The sequence below is a fragment of the Saccopteryx bilineata genome, chromosome 5 (genome assembly GCF_036850765.1).
Source record: "Saccopteryx bilineata isolate mSacBil1 chromosome 5, mSacBil1_pri_phased_curated, whole genome shotgun sequence".
In the NCBI taxonomy this organism is placed as follows: Eukaryota; Metazoa; Chordata; class Mammalia; order Chiroptera; family Emballonuridae; genus Saccopteryx; species Saccopteryx bilineata.
The window spans coordinates 213149182-213167315 of NC_089494.1; the positions used below are offsets into that span (position 1 = coordinate 213149182).

Genomic DNA, 18134 nt, shown 5'->3' on the forward strand with positions numbered 1-18134 from the left:
GGAGGGGCAGAGCATGGCTCCTTGGTGGGCAGAGCCTCGCCCCTGGTGGGCGTGTCGGGCGCATGCGGGAGTCTGTCTGTCTCTCCCCGTTTCCAGCTTCAGAAAGAAAAAAAAATAAAAAAAGAAGAGTTTTGAAACTTTTTTTTTTTGCCTAATAATAAAAAAATATTTTGAGCCTTAAATATTGCAAAGGATATTTTGCAGATGAATTCAAGACTTTTCAAGAAATATTTGTAGTTCAGAAATTTTGTTTAGAAATACAAGACTGAAGATTGTATATTAAAGTATATTGGTGGTACAATTATTATTTTTTACCAGAAATTATAAAAGTGGACAAAAGCATTTAGTACATTGTGGTCAAAAGTGTTAACATATATTTAATGTTATGCTCAATAAGATGGAGCCTGCGGTGGGGACAGGGCAAGAGAACCGGATCCTTTTGTAAATCATAAAGAGATGAGAGAAAAAAGAAGAGGCACAGTGCATGTTCTCTGAAGTCACGTGGCACAAAGGAAAAGGAGCTTCAGTAGATGTGTAGGGATGAAGGTTATGTCGTCTGTATTTATAGAGTAAAAACAAATCACTCCTAAAAAACATCTGGATAAATTGAGCAAATAAATAAAATGCTCATAAAAGTCTAAGTCTTGTTAGAAGTAAAAAGATGTGATTAAACAAAACTTTATGAAAATTGTTTAGTTTAGTAAAAAAAAAAAAAGTAACAATATATGATCTTTTATGGATGTATTTTTTTTAATCAGGCTGTTCCCAATAGATCTGAGTATTTACCAGGGCTGAGACCTTAGTATTTTGTTCACTGCTCTAAATCCAGCACCTAGACAGTATCAGGCAATAAAGGGTGCTAAATGAATGCCACTCACTTTTGTAAAAATGCATCAATCAGTAAATTGTATATAAATACTTAAAAATTCTTTTTGTCCTCAAAAAATTGTACTGTGAATGAGATAAAATAGAATAAGTTAAGGTAGAGCTGAAAGCTAAAAAAATCTGAGTGCCTGGCATTGATATATAAAATTAATAAGTAAAATGAAGGAGCCATAGTTCATCTTCACTTTGGTTATATAATAAATTTTCTATTAGTATTTTATTTGAAAATGCAGACGTTTTAGTTATCTTTGTTCTTTTTTTTTTAAAAGAAAGTAACCTTACCTAAGAAAATATATTAGATTGACAACCAAGATACCATTTTCTCATTCATAGGAGTTGACAGCCATGAAGGTCCTCGTCCTTGCCTGCCTGGTGGCCCTTGCTCTTGCAGGGGAGGTAAGAAAATTTCTGAGTGATTAACATAGAGTAAAATATTATATATAGCCATATGTAGAGAACAGCATCAATATTTTAAGTATTCAAATAAAAAAGAACTTCAAAAGGTTTTTTAATATTTTTTAAAAAACCTTGTACATTCACCTACTATTTTAAAACTGTCCAGCTGCCACCAGTTGGGCTAAATGCTTTCTGCAACCCCAATGTGCCACCAGTCTCTTAAGTAAAAACAAATGAACCAGATGCATCAAAGAAAAGAAAAAGAAACACATATAAGAACCACAACAACAAAAAAGAGTAACATTGCACAAATACAATTGCAGGCATGTGCAACTTTCATAAATATATATTATTCCAGTGATGAAACCTATGTACCTATACTATTGGATACTGGGTTAAATCTTTTCTATGTTTATTCAAAGACAGTCTACTGATGAAGCATCAAACAATAATCATAACCATATTTGTAACTGTAATAAAAAGTGTTTGATACAAATTAAAATAATTCTTTTTCTGTTACCCGTTTAAAATTGTTCCTCATTCAGATAAAATAAAAATAAACCATTAGAGTTACCAAATATAAAAATCATAAACAATTACCTTCCAAAGATTCAAAAAACATACATTTTTTATTTCTTAAATCTGTGAAGGAGATAGCTTTAACATAAAGAAGATAAAAGTAAGTAGGAAAAGTTTATTAGCTATGGAATCTAAGTGGTGTGTTTTTTTCTTTACAGAAGGAAGAAGTCATCATATCCACTGAGGTAAGATATTTTTATTTAGAGAAAATTTTTCAACCATGAAATAGTAACATTCTCTGATGATTCAGTTGTGATTCTTTTTTTCTTTACAGACTGTAGAAAACCTTTCAAGCAGTGAGGTGAGACAATGTTCGTTCTGAGACAATTTTCCATTTTTGGGTCAATAAAATGCTGTACTTTCTACTGTGTTACTGGTGGGCTTTTAAGACAATGGAGCTAGATCTGACACATGAGATGTGCTGCAAATTTTTATTATAGATCTTTAAGGACAGAATAAATGTCTACAGATTTCACTATTGGGAACACGTTCTGATCTAACTTCCTAGTTAAAAATTTATCACTGTGCCCCACCACCTTTCTTTAACTGAACTGTACAGTCCTTATTTCTGTCCTGAGCTCTGTCCATGCTGACCTCATCCATTGTTTTAATATTTATTGAGTGCCTTCTGTGGTCCAGTGTGGTACAACGGAAAAGAGACAGCCAAAGGAAGAATGGCAGTATGGGGGTTGGCAGACTGCAGATGGACCTATTTTGTAATTACAATAGTCAGCTTTGTAAATAAAAGGCAGTGAGACAGGTTTAGTCCTATATCTGCCTAGGAGAGTCAGGGAAATGTTTGCACTTGTGCCCCTGTATGGGGTCTGTCATTACCTGCTGAATGGTGCACGGGTATGCTTTATCTCTCTCAAAGCTTACCAGATCCTTAGAGAAAGTATTTATTCTTACAATTCATTTGAAGCCTAAACATAACAAATGAACTAAGAATGATTGGCAGAATGTATCATAATTATTATAATTTATTATTAACAATTATTTTTCTTTTAGAATCAGATGAAGTATTAGAAATCGTTTGTTGCCATCGGAAGCAAACAAAATGAGAGACAATATTAGCTTTTTTTTTTTCTTTTTAGTGAGAGAGAGACAGACAGGGACAAACAGGAAGGAAGAGAGAAGAGAAGCATCAATTTGCTGCCACATCTTAGTTGTTCATTGATTGCTTTCTCATATGTGCCTTGACCGGGGTTCCAGCCGAACCAGTGACCCTTTGGTCAAGCCAGCAAGCGACTTTGGGCTCAAACCAGTGAACATGGTCTTCAAACCATAGATCTTTGTGCTCAAGCCAGTGACCCCACACTCAAGCTGGATGAGCCTGTACTCAAACCGGTGACCTAGGGGTTTTGAACCAAGGTCCTCAGCATCCCAGGTCAATGCTCTATCCACTGCACCACCATCTGGTCAGGGCAACAATATTAGCTTATATTAAATGCCTCTTTTTTACTATATTAACTAATTTCCTTTTCTTTCTTGACTGCATTCATTTGTCTTTCTTTTATAAAACAGGCTTGTATGAAACAGTGCAACATGAACATTTCAGGAATTATTCTGTATTTTTAATGAGATGATCAAGCAAGATGTTCTTATTAACCCTTTAAATAAATGCCTTCACTTTCTGATTCATATTGATGAATAAAAATTCATCATAAAAACCTAATTTATTTTTGTTTTTCTGAAGGAATCCATTCCTAACATAAACAAGGTAAAACCCACATATTTAAATTTAAATATTTTCAAAATTCACCACATTTAATTTTTAGAAATGATAACATTTCTTTTTATGTGATTTGCTTTTAAACAGAGACCTGAGCAGTCTGGGGATGAGAAACAGCCAGGAAGAAAGGTAATTTGTTCATGATGAATACATATCTAAAACTTTTAAAAATATACTGCATACAAAGTATGTGCATATTCAGCCTAAAGAATGGTAAGAAAATAAATGCTAAGACATAACATTTTGATTAACTCAATCTATTTTTAAGAAATAAATGCATTTTAAAACCTTTAGTCAACTTGTATAGGATAGAATAAATACTTAAGAATAAATGTTAATTTGCTCACTTTATTAATGGTATACCTGTTTTCCATAAATGCACACTCGTAGATACATTCCCAGGTTGGGAACGAGGTTCCTCTTATTCTCAAGATGAGTAGGCTGATGTAAGAAACAAGAAGGCAATATGGCACAAGTGATAACCTGATTATTGATTAGTTGTATAACTTTGCCTCCACATCTCTCTGTACATAAGTTTCTTCTTCTGTAAACTGAGAATATTCATAATTCCCAGGGTTGATGAGTTGACACACAGTAAATATTCAATAATTTAACATTAACATTTTACTGTAACACTTTTATTTACAAATACATGCCGTTCATAAAAGAATTTCCATTACACAGATTAGAGAAGTGAGGTACGGAACAATTGAGTACACGACTGTGCTACAGTATCACAGTTAAGAAGTAATAGAGCTTGTTGAAAAATAAAGTTTTTATTTAAACAACATAAAATTCTTCATTTAATTAAAATACACATATGGTAACAATTATACATTAATTTAATTGTAATATTTCAGCTTTTCTGTTCTATCAGAGGAGTGGGTTTGTTTGAAATTTACAGCAAATAGTTTTCTAAAGCAAAATTAATTTACAAATTGATGTCTCTTTAAAGTCTCACAACTACCCTCTGCCAAAGAAAGTGGTGTTAGAAGTTAGCTGATGTTAATTAACTCCTCCAATTAAACTGCATATTAAGATTTACTTTTCATTAAAACACACAGAAGTATACCTTTCTCTAAGTCTTTTTATAATAAATCTTCATTATATGAAAATAATGTGGTCTATTATTATCACATTGCATTGAAAAGCCATGCCCTCTAAATACCAATCTGTATAGCTAACAACAGCTATTAAAGGTAACTCAGAAAAAGAGAAACAAGTGTGAAATTCCCAAACATTGATTATCAATTTGATCAGTGTTCAGCTATGAAGGGAGAGGGCTAATGAGAAATCCCTCAATGAGTTTTTAACTCATTAATCTTCAGAGACTCAAAATAATTTTTTTATCAGCATAAGTAAAAGATTTTCTTACTCTCTTTTAACTCAATTATGATTGTCCAAATGACAGGAGGTTCATTTATCATGAGTGGCAATTATAGCTGAATCGTGGCCTCATTCTTTTTCCTTCTCTCCAGGATGAACGCCAGGACAATATCCACCCCTTTATGCAGCCCCAGCCTCTTTTCTATCCTTACCCTCAGCCCATCCCTAACACTGTCCTTCCACAAAACGTCCTGCCTCTTGCTCAGCCTTCTGTGGTGCTGCCTATCCTGCAGCCTCACGTGATGGAAGCCCCCAATGCTAAGGAGACCATCGTTCCTAAGCGCAATGTGATGCCAGTTCTTAACTCTCCAGTAGTGCCATTTTTGGAACGCCAAATCCCAAGTGTCACTGATCTCAAAATTCCACAGATCCCTCTGCCTCTGGTCCAGCCCATGATGCAGCAGGTCCATCAGCCTCTGGCTCAGATTCCCGTGTTTCCTTCTCAGTCCCTGCTCTCCCTTCCTCAGCCCAAAGCCCAGCTTCTTTCCCAGCAAGAGATGACCTACCCCCAGAGAAATATGCTTGCCCAAGAACCTCTGCTTGTTCCTGCCCAAGAACCTCTGCTTGTCCCTACCCAACAGTTCTACCCTGTGACTCAACCTATTGCCCCAGTTTACAACTTACAACAAGTAAGTCCCAATTAATTAACTCTGCTATTTCGTTCATGATGTATATATAATATTAAAAGAAATGAGAGATCCAGAATAAAAGAGTAAACAAATAATGAATGGATCCAAATGCACATAGTTTAGATCAAGAATTCTCAGTATTAGTCACACAATAAAACAACCTAGAAAACTTTTTTCCCCCCGAATGCCAATGTCTAACACTACTCACAGAGATTTAGATAAAATTGTTCTGATTTTTTACATAGAAGATACTGAGTTTTAGGAAATAATTTATTTCAGAAATTTTGATTTAATTGATTTGTAGAGAATATAAATAAAGAGGATTAAGGATGACTGAAGACAATTAAATTTGGTAATTTCAGTGGATAATAAAGAAGTTTTATTGTTTTTTACAAATTGAAGATTTCCTTGTACATGTCTATTCCCCACATGCTTCAGTTCACATCCTGTTTTTGACATAAGAGAATGTGTGTAAAAACACTTGAGATGCTTACTTCAAATTTGGAAGTGCTCTTGCCAAAAATTAATTTGTATATTTTTGTGTTTTTTTTAAGGTTTAAAAGGATTTCGAAAGTTTTCCCTCACTTTTGGTAAGCTTGGAGAATTTTGAGATTAGACTGAAAATGTTTGTACTTAGTAAATTTTTACATTTCATTATCACCCAAGAAAGTGATAAACTTCATCAATATACAACTTATATATTAATTGTTAATGTGTTATGGACATTAATAATTGAGTATTATATACTCACTTGAACAATGTATCTTATATTTTAAATAATTTTAATTACTTTTTATTGATGGAGTTAAATGGTTGTTCTCAAGTGCCTATGTCCTTATATTTATTGTCATTTAAAAAAAACTGAAATAAGTTTCTTTTATGTTAATGTGTTTGACCTTTTATAAAAAATCAACATACATTCTCATTTCTACCATAAGCTGCACAAAACTGTCTTTATCACATTTAAAATGTACATACTGTCATAATTCCAGAGTCAATATAGAATTAATTAGTCCCAGTGTGAAGATTAAAAAAGGTAGAGCATATAACTGAGATCCTTAAGATGCAAAATTTTAGTGATAAAAGTAACTAGATATTTCACTAAAACAATTCCAAATGAGATTGTACTTGGAGACATTTATCTGGAAGATGAAGTATAACATGGTACATTTGTAATAAAATTTCTCTCATGAATTAGTCACACTAAAATTACAAATGAGAAGAAATGAATGATTATATCATATAATATAACTAATTCTTTATTTGTTCTCTATTCCATAGAATTGACTGCGACTGGAAATGTGGCTTCTTTTTAATCTTCATGTCATGCTATTAAAAAAATTAACAATTTTAAAATGAGTCTACATGGAAAAAATAAACATATACTTTATTTATTTTGTATATTTTATACCATTCACCTTAATTTGAATTTGACTCAAATATACTATTTTCCAAATTTTAATTCAAAAAGTACCACAGAATTTCAATTTTGAGTTAGAAATACCTTAACCATATAAAATATATCTAAAATAATTTCTGGAATTGTGTTTATTACTATTTCCAAACCAGTCATTTCAATAAATTATTCTTTTATGCATATTTAAGTTATCCTGTCTTTATTATAATTTTTCAAACCTAATGGGCCTCTTTAATGTTAATTTTAGATTATAATTGTTAAGAACAACCATATAAGAAAAGAAATTAAGCAAAATGATTTAAATTGAATATTAAAAGATATAAAAATTTGGAGGAAAAGATAATCATATGCTTTTTCTGCTCTAGGAAGTCAGGTTTATATGCATAGTTTCTGTTAAATAATTACACCTGTGCCTTTCACCCTCAAAAATACCAGCAGCAGATGTAAAATTTTATTATCATTCTAAAAAAATAAAGTAAAATGTGAATTCTGATTCACAGTTCCAAATACAGCTGCAAAGTGGTGCTTTGAGAGTTACTCCAACCTTTGGATCTTCAATTCCATATTTATGTAACAGCTAATTCAAATGATTTTATTCAAGTTTTAGTGTGATTAGTACATTGTATCATACGTGGTGTGTTCCCGGTTGCTCCATCTTACTGACTTCATTTCCGTCAGAGCAACAAGAGCCAGTAATATAGTCAGTATGAACTGGGTTATGTGGCTGTAGCCAGAAATGCCCAAGACTCAAAAACTTACAGGAAGTTCTGCTATTCATTGTCTCTGACTGTGGAGTAGCTGTTTCATTGTGATGAATTATTCCTCTGCCAACTCCTGCATTGTACACTCAAGTCCATCCACTTGAGTAAACACATGGTTCATCTCTAGCAATTGTTCCATCTTTCCAGAACCCTCAATGTTTTCCTCACTTCAGGATCAAGTACAATCCAAACTTCTGCTCTCATATTTTTTATTTTTAATGAAAAAGTTCCATCCTTAAGAGTATACCTCCAAATCACTCCCATTTCTTTAGGTTGCTTTATGTTAAGTATCATAGAAGCATTCTTATATCATGTTATTCTCTCATCAGTCTGCTCCCATTAAGTTTTTGTCCCTACTGAAACCACTTATTGTCCCAAGGTCACCAACAGCTTCCATCTTGATAAACTGTGTTCAAGTTAACCATCCTGTCTGTGCTGTTTGTTAGAGTTTTATTTTGATCTTCAGACTCATACATTCCTCTTGCCTTCTGTCCTCCACACCTGAGTATCTAATTATATCTTACACCTAGGTAGGCCAAGCATACCTCTTTATCTGGATCCAGTCTTTGACTTGTTGAAGTTTAATTAAGTATATTTCAGTAAGAATGACAACTGATACAATAGTATATTGGCAAGAGAGTTACTTGTATAGGCACATCACCAAAATAGGCTATCTTAATGACCAATAAACATATGAAAAAGTACACAACATGATTAGTCCTCAGAAAAATGCAAAGTAAACCTGCCATGTAACAGTATAATATTTCCACTGGAATTATAAAATAAAATGCCATACCAAGTGTTTGCAAAAGCATACAAGTAGATTGCTAAGCAATACTGATGTGAATGTAAACTGACACAAGCATCACCAGTCTTTGTCCAAGGTAAACATTGACATGTCCTCTGACTAGTGGTTCCCCTCAGGTATGTAGCAAACAGAATTAAAATACATGCACACTAAATATATGTACACAATATTCTTTGCAGTCAGTGTTATTCTTAAGATCTTAAACTAAATCAGCAATAATGTAAATCAACAGTATTATGTATAAAACAATTATAATATACAATAGAATGGAATATTTTACCATGGTTAACATGGGTGAGTGATTGCCACACAAATCAACGGGAATGAATTTTATATAAATAACACTGAAGGACAGTAACCAGACACTAAATATAACAGAGTTTATAAACCCATAAATCAACCCTATTAAAACTTATAAATATTAATATTCGGTGAAATAAGTTAGACTGGTAGTTATCTGAGGGGAGATAGATTTGAAAGGAAACATAGGGTGAGTTCTCAGGTGCTAATGATATTTTTTCCATTAACCTGGATGATGGATACTTGGTAGCAATTCATTTTAATATGTGAATTTTTTTAAGTTCATGTCTTTTACTTTAAAGTTTTAAATGTTGTCACATTTAAAATCATGTGCGTTTACTCCACTGTTTTGCTTACCTGCTTTTTCTTTCTTACGGGTGGGGCTTCACTCATGCAGAATCATTTTTTTGCTCTTGGACTTGAGTGCAATTCAATAATAAGGCATAAGACCTGGTTTCTTCAGAAGCTGTGGCATGCTGGGTAACACTATTATGAAATGCATAGTTTTAGACTTATTGGGGTAAAATTTTAAAAGATAGAAAGCAGGGGATAAGAGAAAATTTGCAGCTTAATTACAGCTTTATATTTTTCTCTGTATATTATTCAGCGGTACAGTCTTAATGTGCAGCCTGTGTTAATTACATAATCATCACCTTAAGTTTTTGATTGCTGAAAGGATTCAAAGAACTCAAAGAGTTTACACTGACAAAACAGCTTTACCACAATGAACAGAGTAAAGCAACATCAGGGCAAGATTTAATTTTTTTAAACAAGTTTTTTTTTTTTTATTTATTTATTGTATTTTTCCGAAGCTAGAAACGGGGAGAGACAGTCAGACAGACTCCCGCATGTGCCCGACCGGGATCCACCTGGCACGCCCATCAGGGGGTGACGCTCTTCCCCTCCGGGGCGTTGCTCTGCCAGGACCAGAGCCACTCTAGCGCCTGGGGCAGAGGCCAAGGAGCCATCCCCAGCGCCTGGGCCATCTTTGCTCCAATGGAGCCTCACTGCGGGAGGGGAAGAGAGAGACAGAGAGGAAGGAGAGGGGGAGGGGTGGAAAAGCAGATGGGCGCTTCTCCTGTGTGCCCTGGCCAGTAATCGAACCCGGGACTTCTGCACGCCAGGCCGACGCTCTACCACTGAGCCAACCGGCCAGGGCCAGGGCAAGATTTAATTTTGAACTTCACCAATTAGTTGATATATCTTAACATGTAGGAAGAAAAGTTTAATGACTCCCAGATAAAGAATTGGCCATTTGTCGCAGTCCAGTAATATCATGCTACCACAGTATTTCATCCAATAGGAGAGGTCCTTGGTCCAAGCAGAGCCAATTAATATTTTTCTATTGATGCATGAAGGCTCAAGGAAGCTGCCATGTAGTCACTATGGGAGTAGGACCTGAATGACCAGAAAGCCTTGAGATTGGACAAGCTAGCTTTCAAGTAACCTGAAAATTAAGTAAGTCCAAAGAGGAGTAATGGTGAAGGAGAAACAAAAGAGTTATTGGTCACCCTCAAATTCCTAAATCCAACTGTACTTTACTCTTGGAATGTTTAGTTAAATGAACTAATACGTTCCTTTCTCGTTCTCAGAACTGATATAAGATAAGATTTATTTATGTCATTGGCACCTTGAGACTCCTGACAGAATAGAATCAGTTCTGTATGCCACGATTCATGCTAGTGGATCTTTCACTACTTATGGTTATAGAACTTCATTTTCATGTTTTTTATTAAGTTTATTGAGATGACATTGGTTAATAAGATCATATAAGTTTTAAGTGTACAATTCTATTATTGCTTTATTGTTTGAAGGAAAAAAATCAAAGATTGAGAGTTTTTGAATTACACAATGTCTTAGTCAGTTGAGACTTCCATAACAGACTACCATGCCTTTTAAAAAAAACCAAAACATTTATTTATCATACTCAAGGCTAGGAGACCAAGATCAAGGTGTGAGTAGATTTATTGTCTGGTGAAGGCTCTTTTTCTGGCTTGCAGATAACAATATGGAAATCTCTTTGTTAGATCCTCACATGGCAGAGACACACACACAAACACACTCACACAGAGTTCATATATCTCATATCTTGTCACATAAGGATATTAATTTCATTAAAGAGGGTTCCCCCTTTATAACATAATTGCCTCCAAAGAAAGAAATTCACTCTACTGAATACCATCACTTTTGGATTAAGTGTTTAATATATGAATTTAGGGGTGGACACGACATTCAGCCTAGAGCAACTAAAGTGACACAAATTTCAGAAATTTGGTAGATCTCATGAGATAGTTAAAAAAAATAGGGTCTCAATTATTGAGAAAAAAATATACTGAAAAATATGGAAGATTTAGAGAACCCCCAACTCCTAAATGCTCCTGAAACTCACTGGGTCACTTTTTCATAATGAAGTCATGATTTCTTTGTTTACTGTAGCTAATGGTTTTCTTAATTTCCCACTGCTGACCTTTGCTTCACTATAACCAGAATTCAAACTTGATATGGACTGGAAGTAAGGATAAAAAAAACTCCCAGAAAATTCTTTTCTTACTATAGTAGACTATATAGACTAGTGTCTTAGGGACTAGATCTGACCACAAAGAAAAGACGACTGCATTTTTTCCTTAAAAAAAAACACTCAAAAATAGACCATATTAAAAAATCAGGAGATTTTTTTACACTAATCCATATTTCTAGTTTCTTCTTATATCTTCTTATATACATATTTGATGTGTAAATTTCTGTATGGCAACAGTGGATTGAAAGGACTAGCCAAAAAGGAAGACATACATTCTTTAGGTCACTGCCAGTATCATTTTTTGCAACATTTTTTTTCACTGATTTGTGTTATTTTTCCAGTTCTAGAAGGCAGTTTGGTAACCATAATGCAAAAGGAAACATGTTAAAATACCTGCAGATAGGTATGTTTGATTCTAATGACACACCACTTATCCATGCCTACAGACAAAATATAGATGACTACCTTAATCTATTCCATGAAAAACAGACTTCTATAAAAGTCTATCCAGCCTAACTAAAGTTGACTGAGAACTTTAGTGGGAGACACACAGTATTTACAGTTACATTGCTGACCTCAGGAAAAATGAAAAGAGCCTAGTATCACCAAACTAAGTGACAGTAGGTCAACTTGTAAAGGAAAATGATAACTAAAATAGAGTAGTGAAAGGAATAATTATTGCATGAGAAATGATCAAACTGGATTAGCCTCTGTGTGAGGCTAATCATTATGACCATAAGAAAAATTTAATGACAGTCTAAACAGGATGATTTTTAACTTGTAAAAATATTCTGATGAACAGAAATTTAGCTCAAGCTACCATTAGAAAGATTAATGATCCACCTCACCCCAACTTCTGAATAAAACTCCATTTATGATTCTAGATATTTTGTATGAAAAGAAAGTCAAAGCTCTATTGAAAAGACTCTATCATAACATTATATTCTCATCCCTGGTCCTTTCCTTCAAACTATGATTTTGGGGGTATTTATTTGGAGAAACAAAACGATCTGATCTTCTTACAGACTCTGTGACTCATTCTTTGTCTTACTACTCATTACTTGGAATGAAGACTATCATGATGATCTGTTTTTCATATTAGATTTTTTTTGCCATTAGAGTTTGCCTCCTTTTAAGCCTAGTGATAGTCTAAAACATTCATGATAAGTCTTTAGTTCAGAGTACAAGTGTATGTGTGTATATATATATATATAATATATATTATGTAGAATAACTGATAACCAGTCATAGACTATGATACAAGAGACCTTGTCACTTGTTTGTTATCACCTGGAAAATACAATAGTTCTTAAAGGATCATGAAAGATTGGGTTGAATAACTCTCATCTGGGGCTTTGAGAATATAATAGCAGGTAACTATTTGAACACAGCTCCTTGTTTTTTGTGCTTTGGGGGATTTTTAAATTACTTGAATTTATTGGGATGACATCAGTTTACAAACCATATAGGTTTCGAGTGTACAACTCAATGTAACACTACCTACTCACCACCACATATCGTACCCTCTGCCTCAAGTGAAGTTTCTTTTGGTCCCTGTTTCCCTTCTTTGCTCACTTCAACCTCGCCCCCGTTCTCCTTTCTGTCTGGCTATTGCCACCTTGTTGTCTGTGTTTATATGTTATGTGTATATGTTTTTTGGCTCGTCCCTTTACCTTCCTTCTGACAGTTCTTCATCTGTGCCATTTGTTCATGCCTACTTTCTATTTTGTTTATCAGTTTCTATTGTGTTCATTAGATTCCACAAATAAGTAATCATATTGTATTCATCTTTCTTTGACATGCTATTTCACTTAGTATAATAATCTCCAGGTCCATCTATGCTGTTGCAAAAGGTAAAATTTCCTTCTTTTTTCCAGTAGTGTAGTATTTTATTGTGTAATTGTACTCAAGCTTTTTTTTTTTTTATCCATGCATCCACTGAAGGGCACTTGGGCTGTTTTCAGATCTTGACTGTTGTAAATAATGCTACAATCAACATGTGGGTGCATACATTCTTTCAAATTAGTGTTTTGGGATATTTTAAGATATATGCTCTGAAATGAAACCACTGGATCAAAAGTCAGTCCTGTTTTTAATTTTTTGAGAAAACTCTACACTGTTTTTCTTGTTTGGCTCTGGAGGACATCATGGATACTGAATGACTGTGTGTGCTGAAATTATGATTTAAATGGTTGTTATCTGATCTACCTAGCTATATAATCAAGTGGATTGGGTCCAAGCAGGTCCTGATGGCATAAGTAAATTTCATAACCAGGTTATTCAAATTCCTAGGGCACTCCCAACTGCCACATTTTTCTTCCCCTCAGGGAAATATTTTACATCCTCATGAGAAATGTTCTATAAACAGTTGACAGCAAATGAAAGATCTTGGATTCACTTTATGAACTGCCAACATCAAGCTGAAGTGACATTTTAATGTTTTTTCATTAAAATGTAATTGAAAGTGTCATAAATAATTTAATAAAAACAAATGTTACAAACGTAAAGACTACTAAAAAGATTATGTAAACACTGAATAATGACAGAAAATATGGATTATGCTTTAAATGTAATTTATTGAAATGAAAAAATTCTCAGTCACTGGACACAATCATTTGAAATGAAGGCACTTACAGAAGAAGCAGTTCGAAGACTCTTTAAACAAAATTTCTATAATAGAAACTTAGTAAAGACTTTAACACCCTCTGTTTCAGTGGTCTTCATGCTGACATGATACAACTGGAATTTAGGCAATAAACAATTAGGAAAATTTAGCTTAAGGGAGAGTTCTATTTTAAAATAACAGTCAAAGCTTTGGGGTAGGGAAATTTTACAGAGTAGACAGAAGAAATTTAGAGAATAAAAATTTCAGTCACATCTGTAAACAGAAAAAGAAATATGTGGTTAGTTATGGCATACATTTTTGAGAGAAGAGACTACTATATGATACATTTAATAGTCATTTATCTCAGGATGAAGTTTAAATGTTATTTTGTTATTTGTGTTTTCATGTTAAGTATCCATTACTCCTGATTTTTTAGTCTGAGGTTTGTTTGTTTTTTTGCTAGATATTTTCTTCTGCAGTAAAGCAGTTAGAAGAAAGAGATTCTACATAGTTCAGAGTTTTATCATTTTTCTTAACCTGATCAGTTCAAATAGAATTTTTCACCATTGGAGAGGAAACACACACACAAACTCAATTAGAAGCTCAATACAGGATGAAGATAATTTAAAAAAATCTGTAAACATTTCAGTCTATTGACTTGTGACAAACACTTAGTTTTATTATGTGACTAGTTAAGGCTGGAGTCGGGAACCTATGGCTCGCGATTCAGATGTGGCTCTTTTGATAGCTGCATCTGGCTCACAGACAAATCTTTAATAAAAATAATAATAACGTTAAAAATATAAAACATTCTCATGTATTACAATCCATTCATTTCCTACCACTCATGTTCATGGTTGAGGGTGGCTGGAGCCAATCACAGCTATCCTCCAGGACAACACCAAATTTTTATTGGATAATGTGTTATGTACACGGGCCATTGTATGGCTCTCACAGAATTACATTTTAAAATATGTAGCGTTCATGACTCTCTCAGCCACCTGAATTAAGTTCCCGACACCTGAATTAAGGGCTTCATCGCAGTGATTATAAAAACAGGACTCCACTGTTGGGTTCACCAGTTACATCTGGTGGAAATTTAAAGTCATATCTTCATGGAAAATTAGTAACATCCAGACTCCTCAAGTGATGGGAGCTCCCATATTATAAATTATATTAATTAAAATATATAATTTTAAATTGATATTTAAATATAATATGATTACGAACAAAACTTTGTGAACATGCAAGCCAATTTAATTATTTTCTAAAGGCAAAGGTGTTCACCAGTAGTTAATTTCAAGAAACAAAACAGAACAAAAACTTTACAGTCTACCATCACATTGCACTTAGTTCTCAAAGGAAAATAAGATCAATGGTTAGTCAAGCAATTTCAAATTTACTAAGGGCCATAATTGTGGAGATCCTGAGAATGTACTTGATACTACTGAAGGGGCAAAAATTGTTAAAATTACTTGATAAAAATAGTGAACGAGAAAATTCAACTAAATTAATAAATACTACTACATAGTTTCTATTTTTCCAGCATTATATTTAACAACAATTATTATATTTACTAACCTTCAGAGTTATAAAAAGTAAACATCATTATATTGTACAAGTAAGATAAAGGCCAGGAATCAAATTTAGTACTTTTAAATACCAAAATCTGTGCTCTGTTCCCCATATTGCGTTATTATGCATATCATGCATATAACCAAAAAGAAGACATTTAAAAATCAATGAAATTATAAGGATCATGATGTATATATATTTTTAATTGGGGAGCACTTTTCCCCTATCCTTATCAGAGCAAATTTTGCTTATAGAATAGATAGCACTGCTCCGTGTCTTTCTGGGTAATAGATTAACATTAACCATATATAGCAGTAAGAATTACAAATTTCCATTTCAGAAAACTCTAATTTAAGGCACTAAACATTGATTTGCTACATTTATTCTAAATCTGTTTTTATGGGATGTTCTGTGTTTTTCTTTTATTTCTTTCATAAGACATCAATATGTAGTAATTTAAATATACTTACCATCACTGTGACATAGCATCAGTTTTTTCTATGCTCTCAGGGGCGATGGGTTGCGTGATGCCGTAGAACGGTGAGTAAGGAATGTACTGCATGATTTGTGGGGGGTAATACCAAGCAGCATCCAGCTGTTGGACAGGCTGGAGGAAAAGAGAATTGGAAAGCAACAGGGTATGAGCAACAGCTGCTTTGAATCATTTCCTTCACTTCTGAAATGGCTGTTTCAGCATCACAAGACATGATTACTTTGTGAGGAAAAGGAGACTACAAACTCTTGACTAGGGGTGGATCATATAGAAAAAACTTTCAGAAAGGGCTCTTTTAGTGTACATGAGGGGCACTGGAAAAAGCACTTTTTTTAAGATCATTCTTTGGTATCAAACTCCAAGAATCTGCATTACTAACACAGGTCCAAAATAAAGCAGTAGTGTGAATTTAATTAAAGTTTACATAATTTATAAACTCATGGGCATTTAGACTGGAAGGAATATTTTTTGTCATTTAGCTCTGTAATTTAATTTTCTATGAAAATACTGAATTCAAAGGAAGGGCCCCTCCCTGAGGGTCAATTCAGCTGGCTTTCAGAAATGGCAGAAAGAGAGAGAAAATACTTTTCTAATTCCTAACCCAGTGCTTTTTCTAAACACTAGAATTTAGGGCCAAAATGTTATTTTTCTTTTTAAAATTTTGGAACTGATATCTCTAGAGTGATATTTTACTTGTTTTTATATATTAACATAATTCTTGATATTTTTATATGAAAGATATGTGTTCTTTGCTGAGATTAGAATAAAATAAAGGCATTTCAAAGTTTGCTGTGGTGACCTATGTAAATATCAGAAAACATATGACATCTGAGACTTTCTCTTTATTAAATCATTTAGATTTAAAAAACAAGTATAATAAAATCAACTTACCTCAAGGTAGAAGTAGGCCTGTTCCTTTATATAGAAGGAAAAAAAATAGTTTTGTGACCTAAATCCAACTGACTATCATGATAGAGTAGATAATTATTATTATTATATATTGTCATTAAGAAAAAATATGTATAGTTGTAACACTTTTTTTATAATTACATAAAAGTTGAGGTTAGCATACTCTTTGGAAATCAAATAATGTGAATAATTGTCTTTATTTTCCTCTTACTTTGGCCAAAGAGCAATTAGAAAATTTCAGAAAAAACTGAGGGTAAAATCTGACACACAGAGAAGAATCATTATCATAAAATCGATTGATATCCTCAATGTTTTAAATCTTGAGGAAAACTTTCTCTCTAAACATATTCATACAGAGAAAACTCCATGGCTTTCTTTGATGCTTTTTTTTTAAATTAGTGTGTTGTATATAAGTTTAACCATCAGTGGACAAAAGCCACTGAATTGAATGCAATTACGGCCTTTAAAAGTGAGGATACAAAAAAAAAAGTACTGCAAATAAAATCGGGATATGGGCACTTGGAGAGGTAATATAATGATAAATACATATTAATTTTTCACAAATAAGAAAGCAGAGCTTAAAGATAACAAATTGCTTAAGGTCATATAATTAGAAGGTGTCAGACCTAAATTATTAAACTCAGATTATTTCCACTACACAGTACTACAAAATTATAAAAGGTCAAATTTTGACAATATATAAGTAGACAGTTGAGATTGTCCTGACTTAAAGGTTGACCTGAAACTATCTTTACTGAGAGATAGGGATAGAATTATTCTTTGATTTTCTTTGGCAGCTTAGATTTGATTTTCTACAGCAGTGTTTTAACTAGCACGGGAGCGCCCAATACTTGGCAACAGCTAAGAAATATTAGCACAGCACTAGTTCATGCTGCAACCAGTATAATACATTCTCTCAAAAATAGTGCCTGCTGGTACACAGTATTTTGGAGAAATATTAAAACACATACACAGACACACACACACATGCATGCACACTGATTTACCTGATTCACTACAGGCTGTCTCTGGAAAGAAAAAGAGGATCAAAATTATCTTTTGAAACTTCAGAGATGGAAGAAACAACCTATTTAAAATACTTTTCATGTTAAAGATTTGGGAACTGACACTAATTTTGCCA

At 33.4% G+C, this 18134-nt stretch overlaps 1 protein-coding gene across 1 annotated transcript; it reads left to right on the top strand.

The window, feature by feature from the left end:
• Positions 1-1230: 1230 nt before the first annotated feature.
• On the top strand, positions 1231-5622 carry LOC136306638 (beta-casein-like). The gene is made up of 6 exons (XM_066233088.1): positions 1231-1281; positions 2019-2045; positions 2135-2161; positions 3557-3580; positions 3680-3721; positions 5071-5622. Exons 1-6 carry the CDS (start codon positions 1231-1233, stop codon positions 5620-5622), a joined length of 723 nt encoding a protein of 240 aa, XP_066089185.1.
• The last annotated feature ends 12512 nt before the right edge of the window (positions 5623-18134 follow it).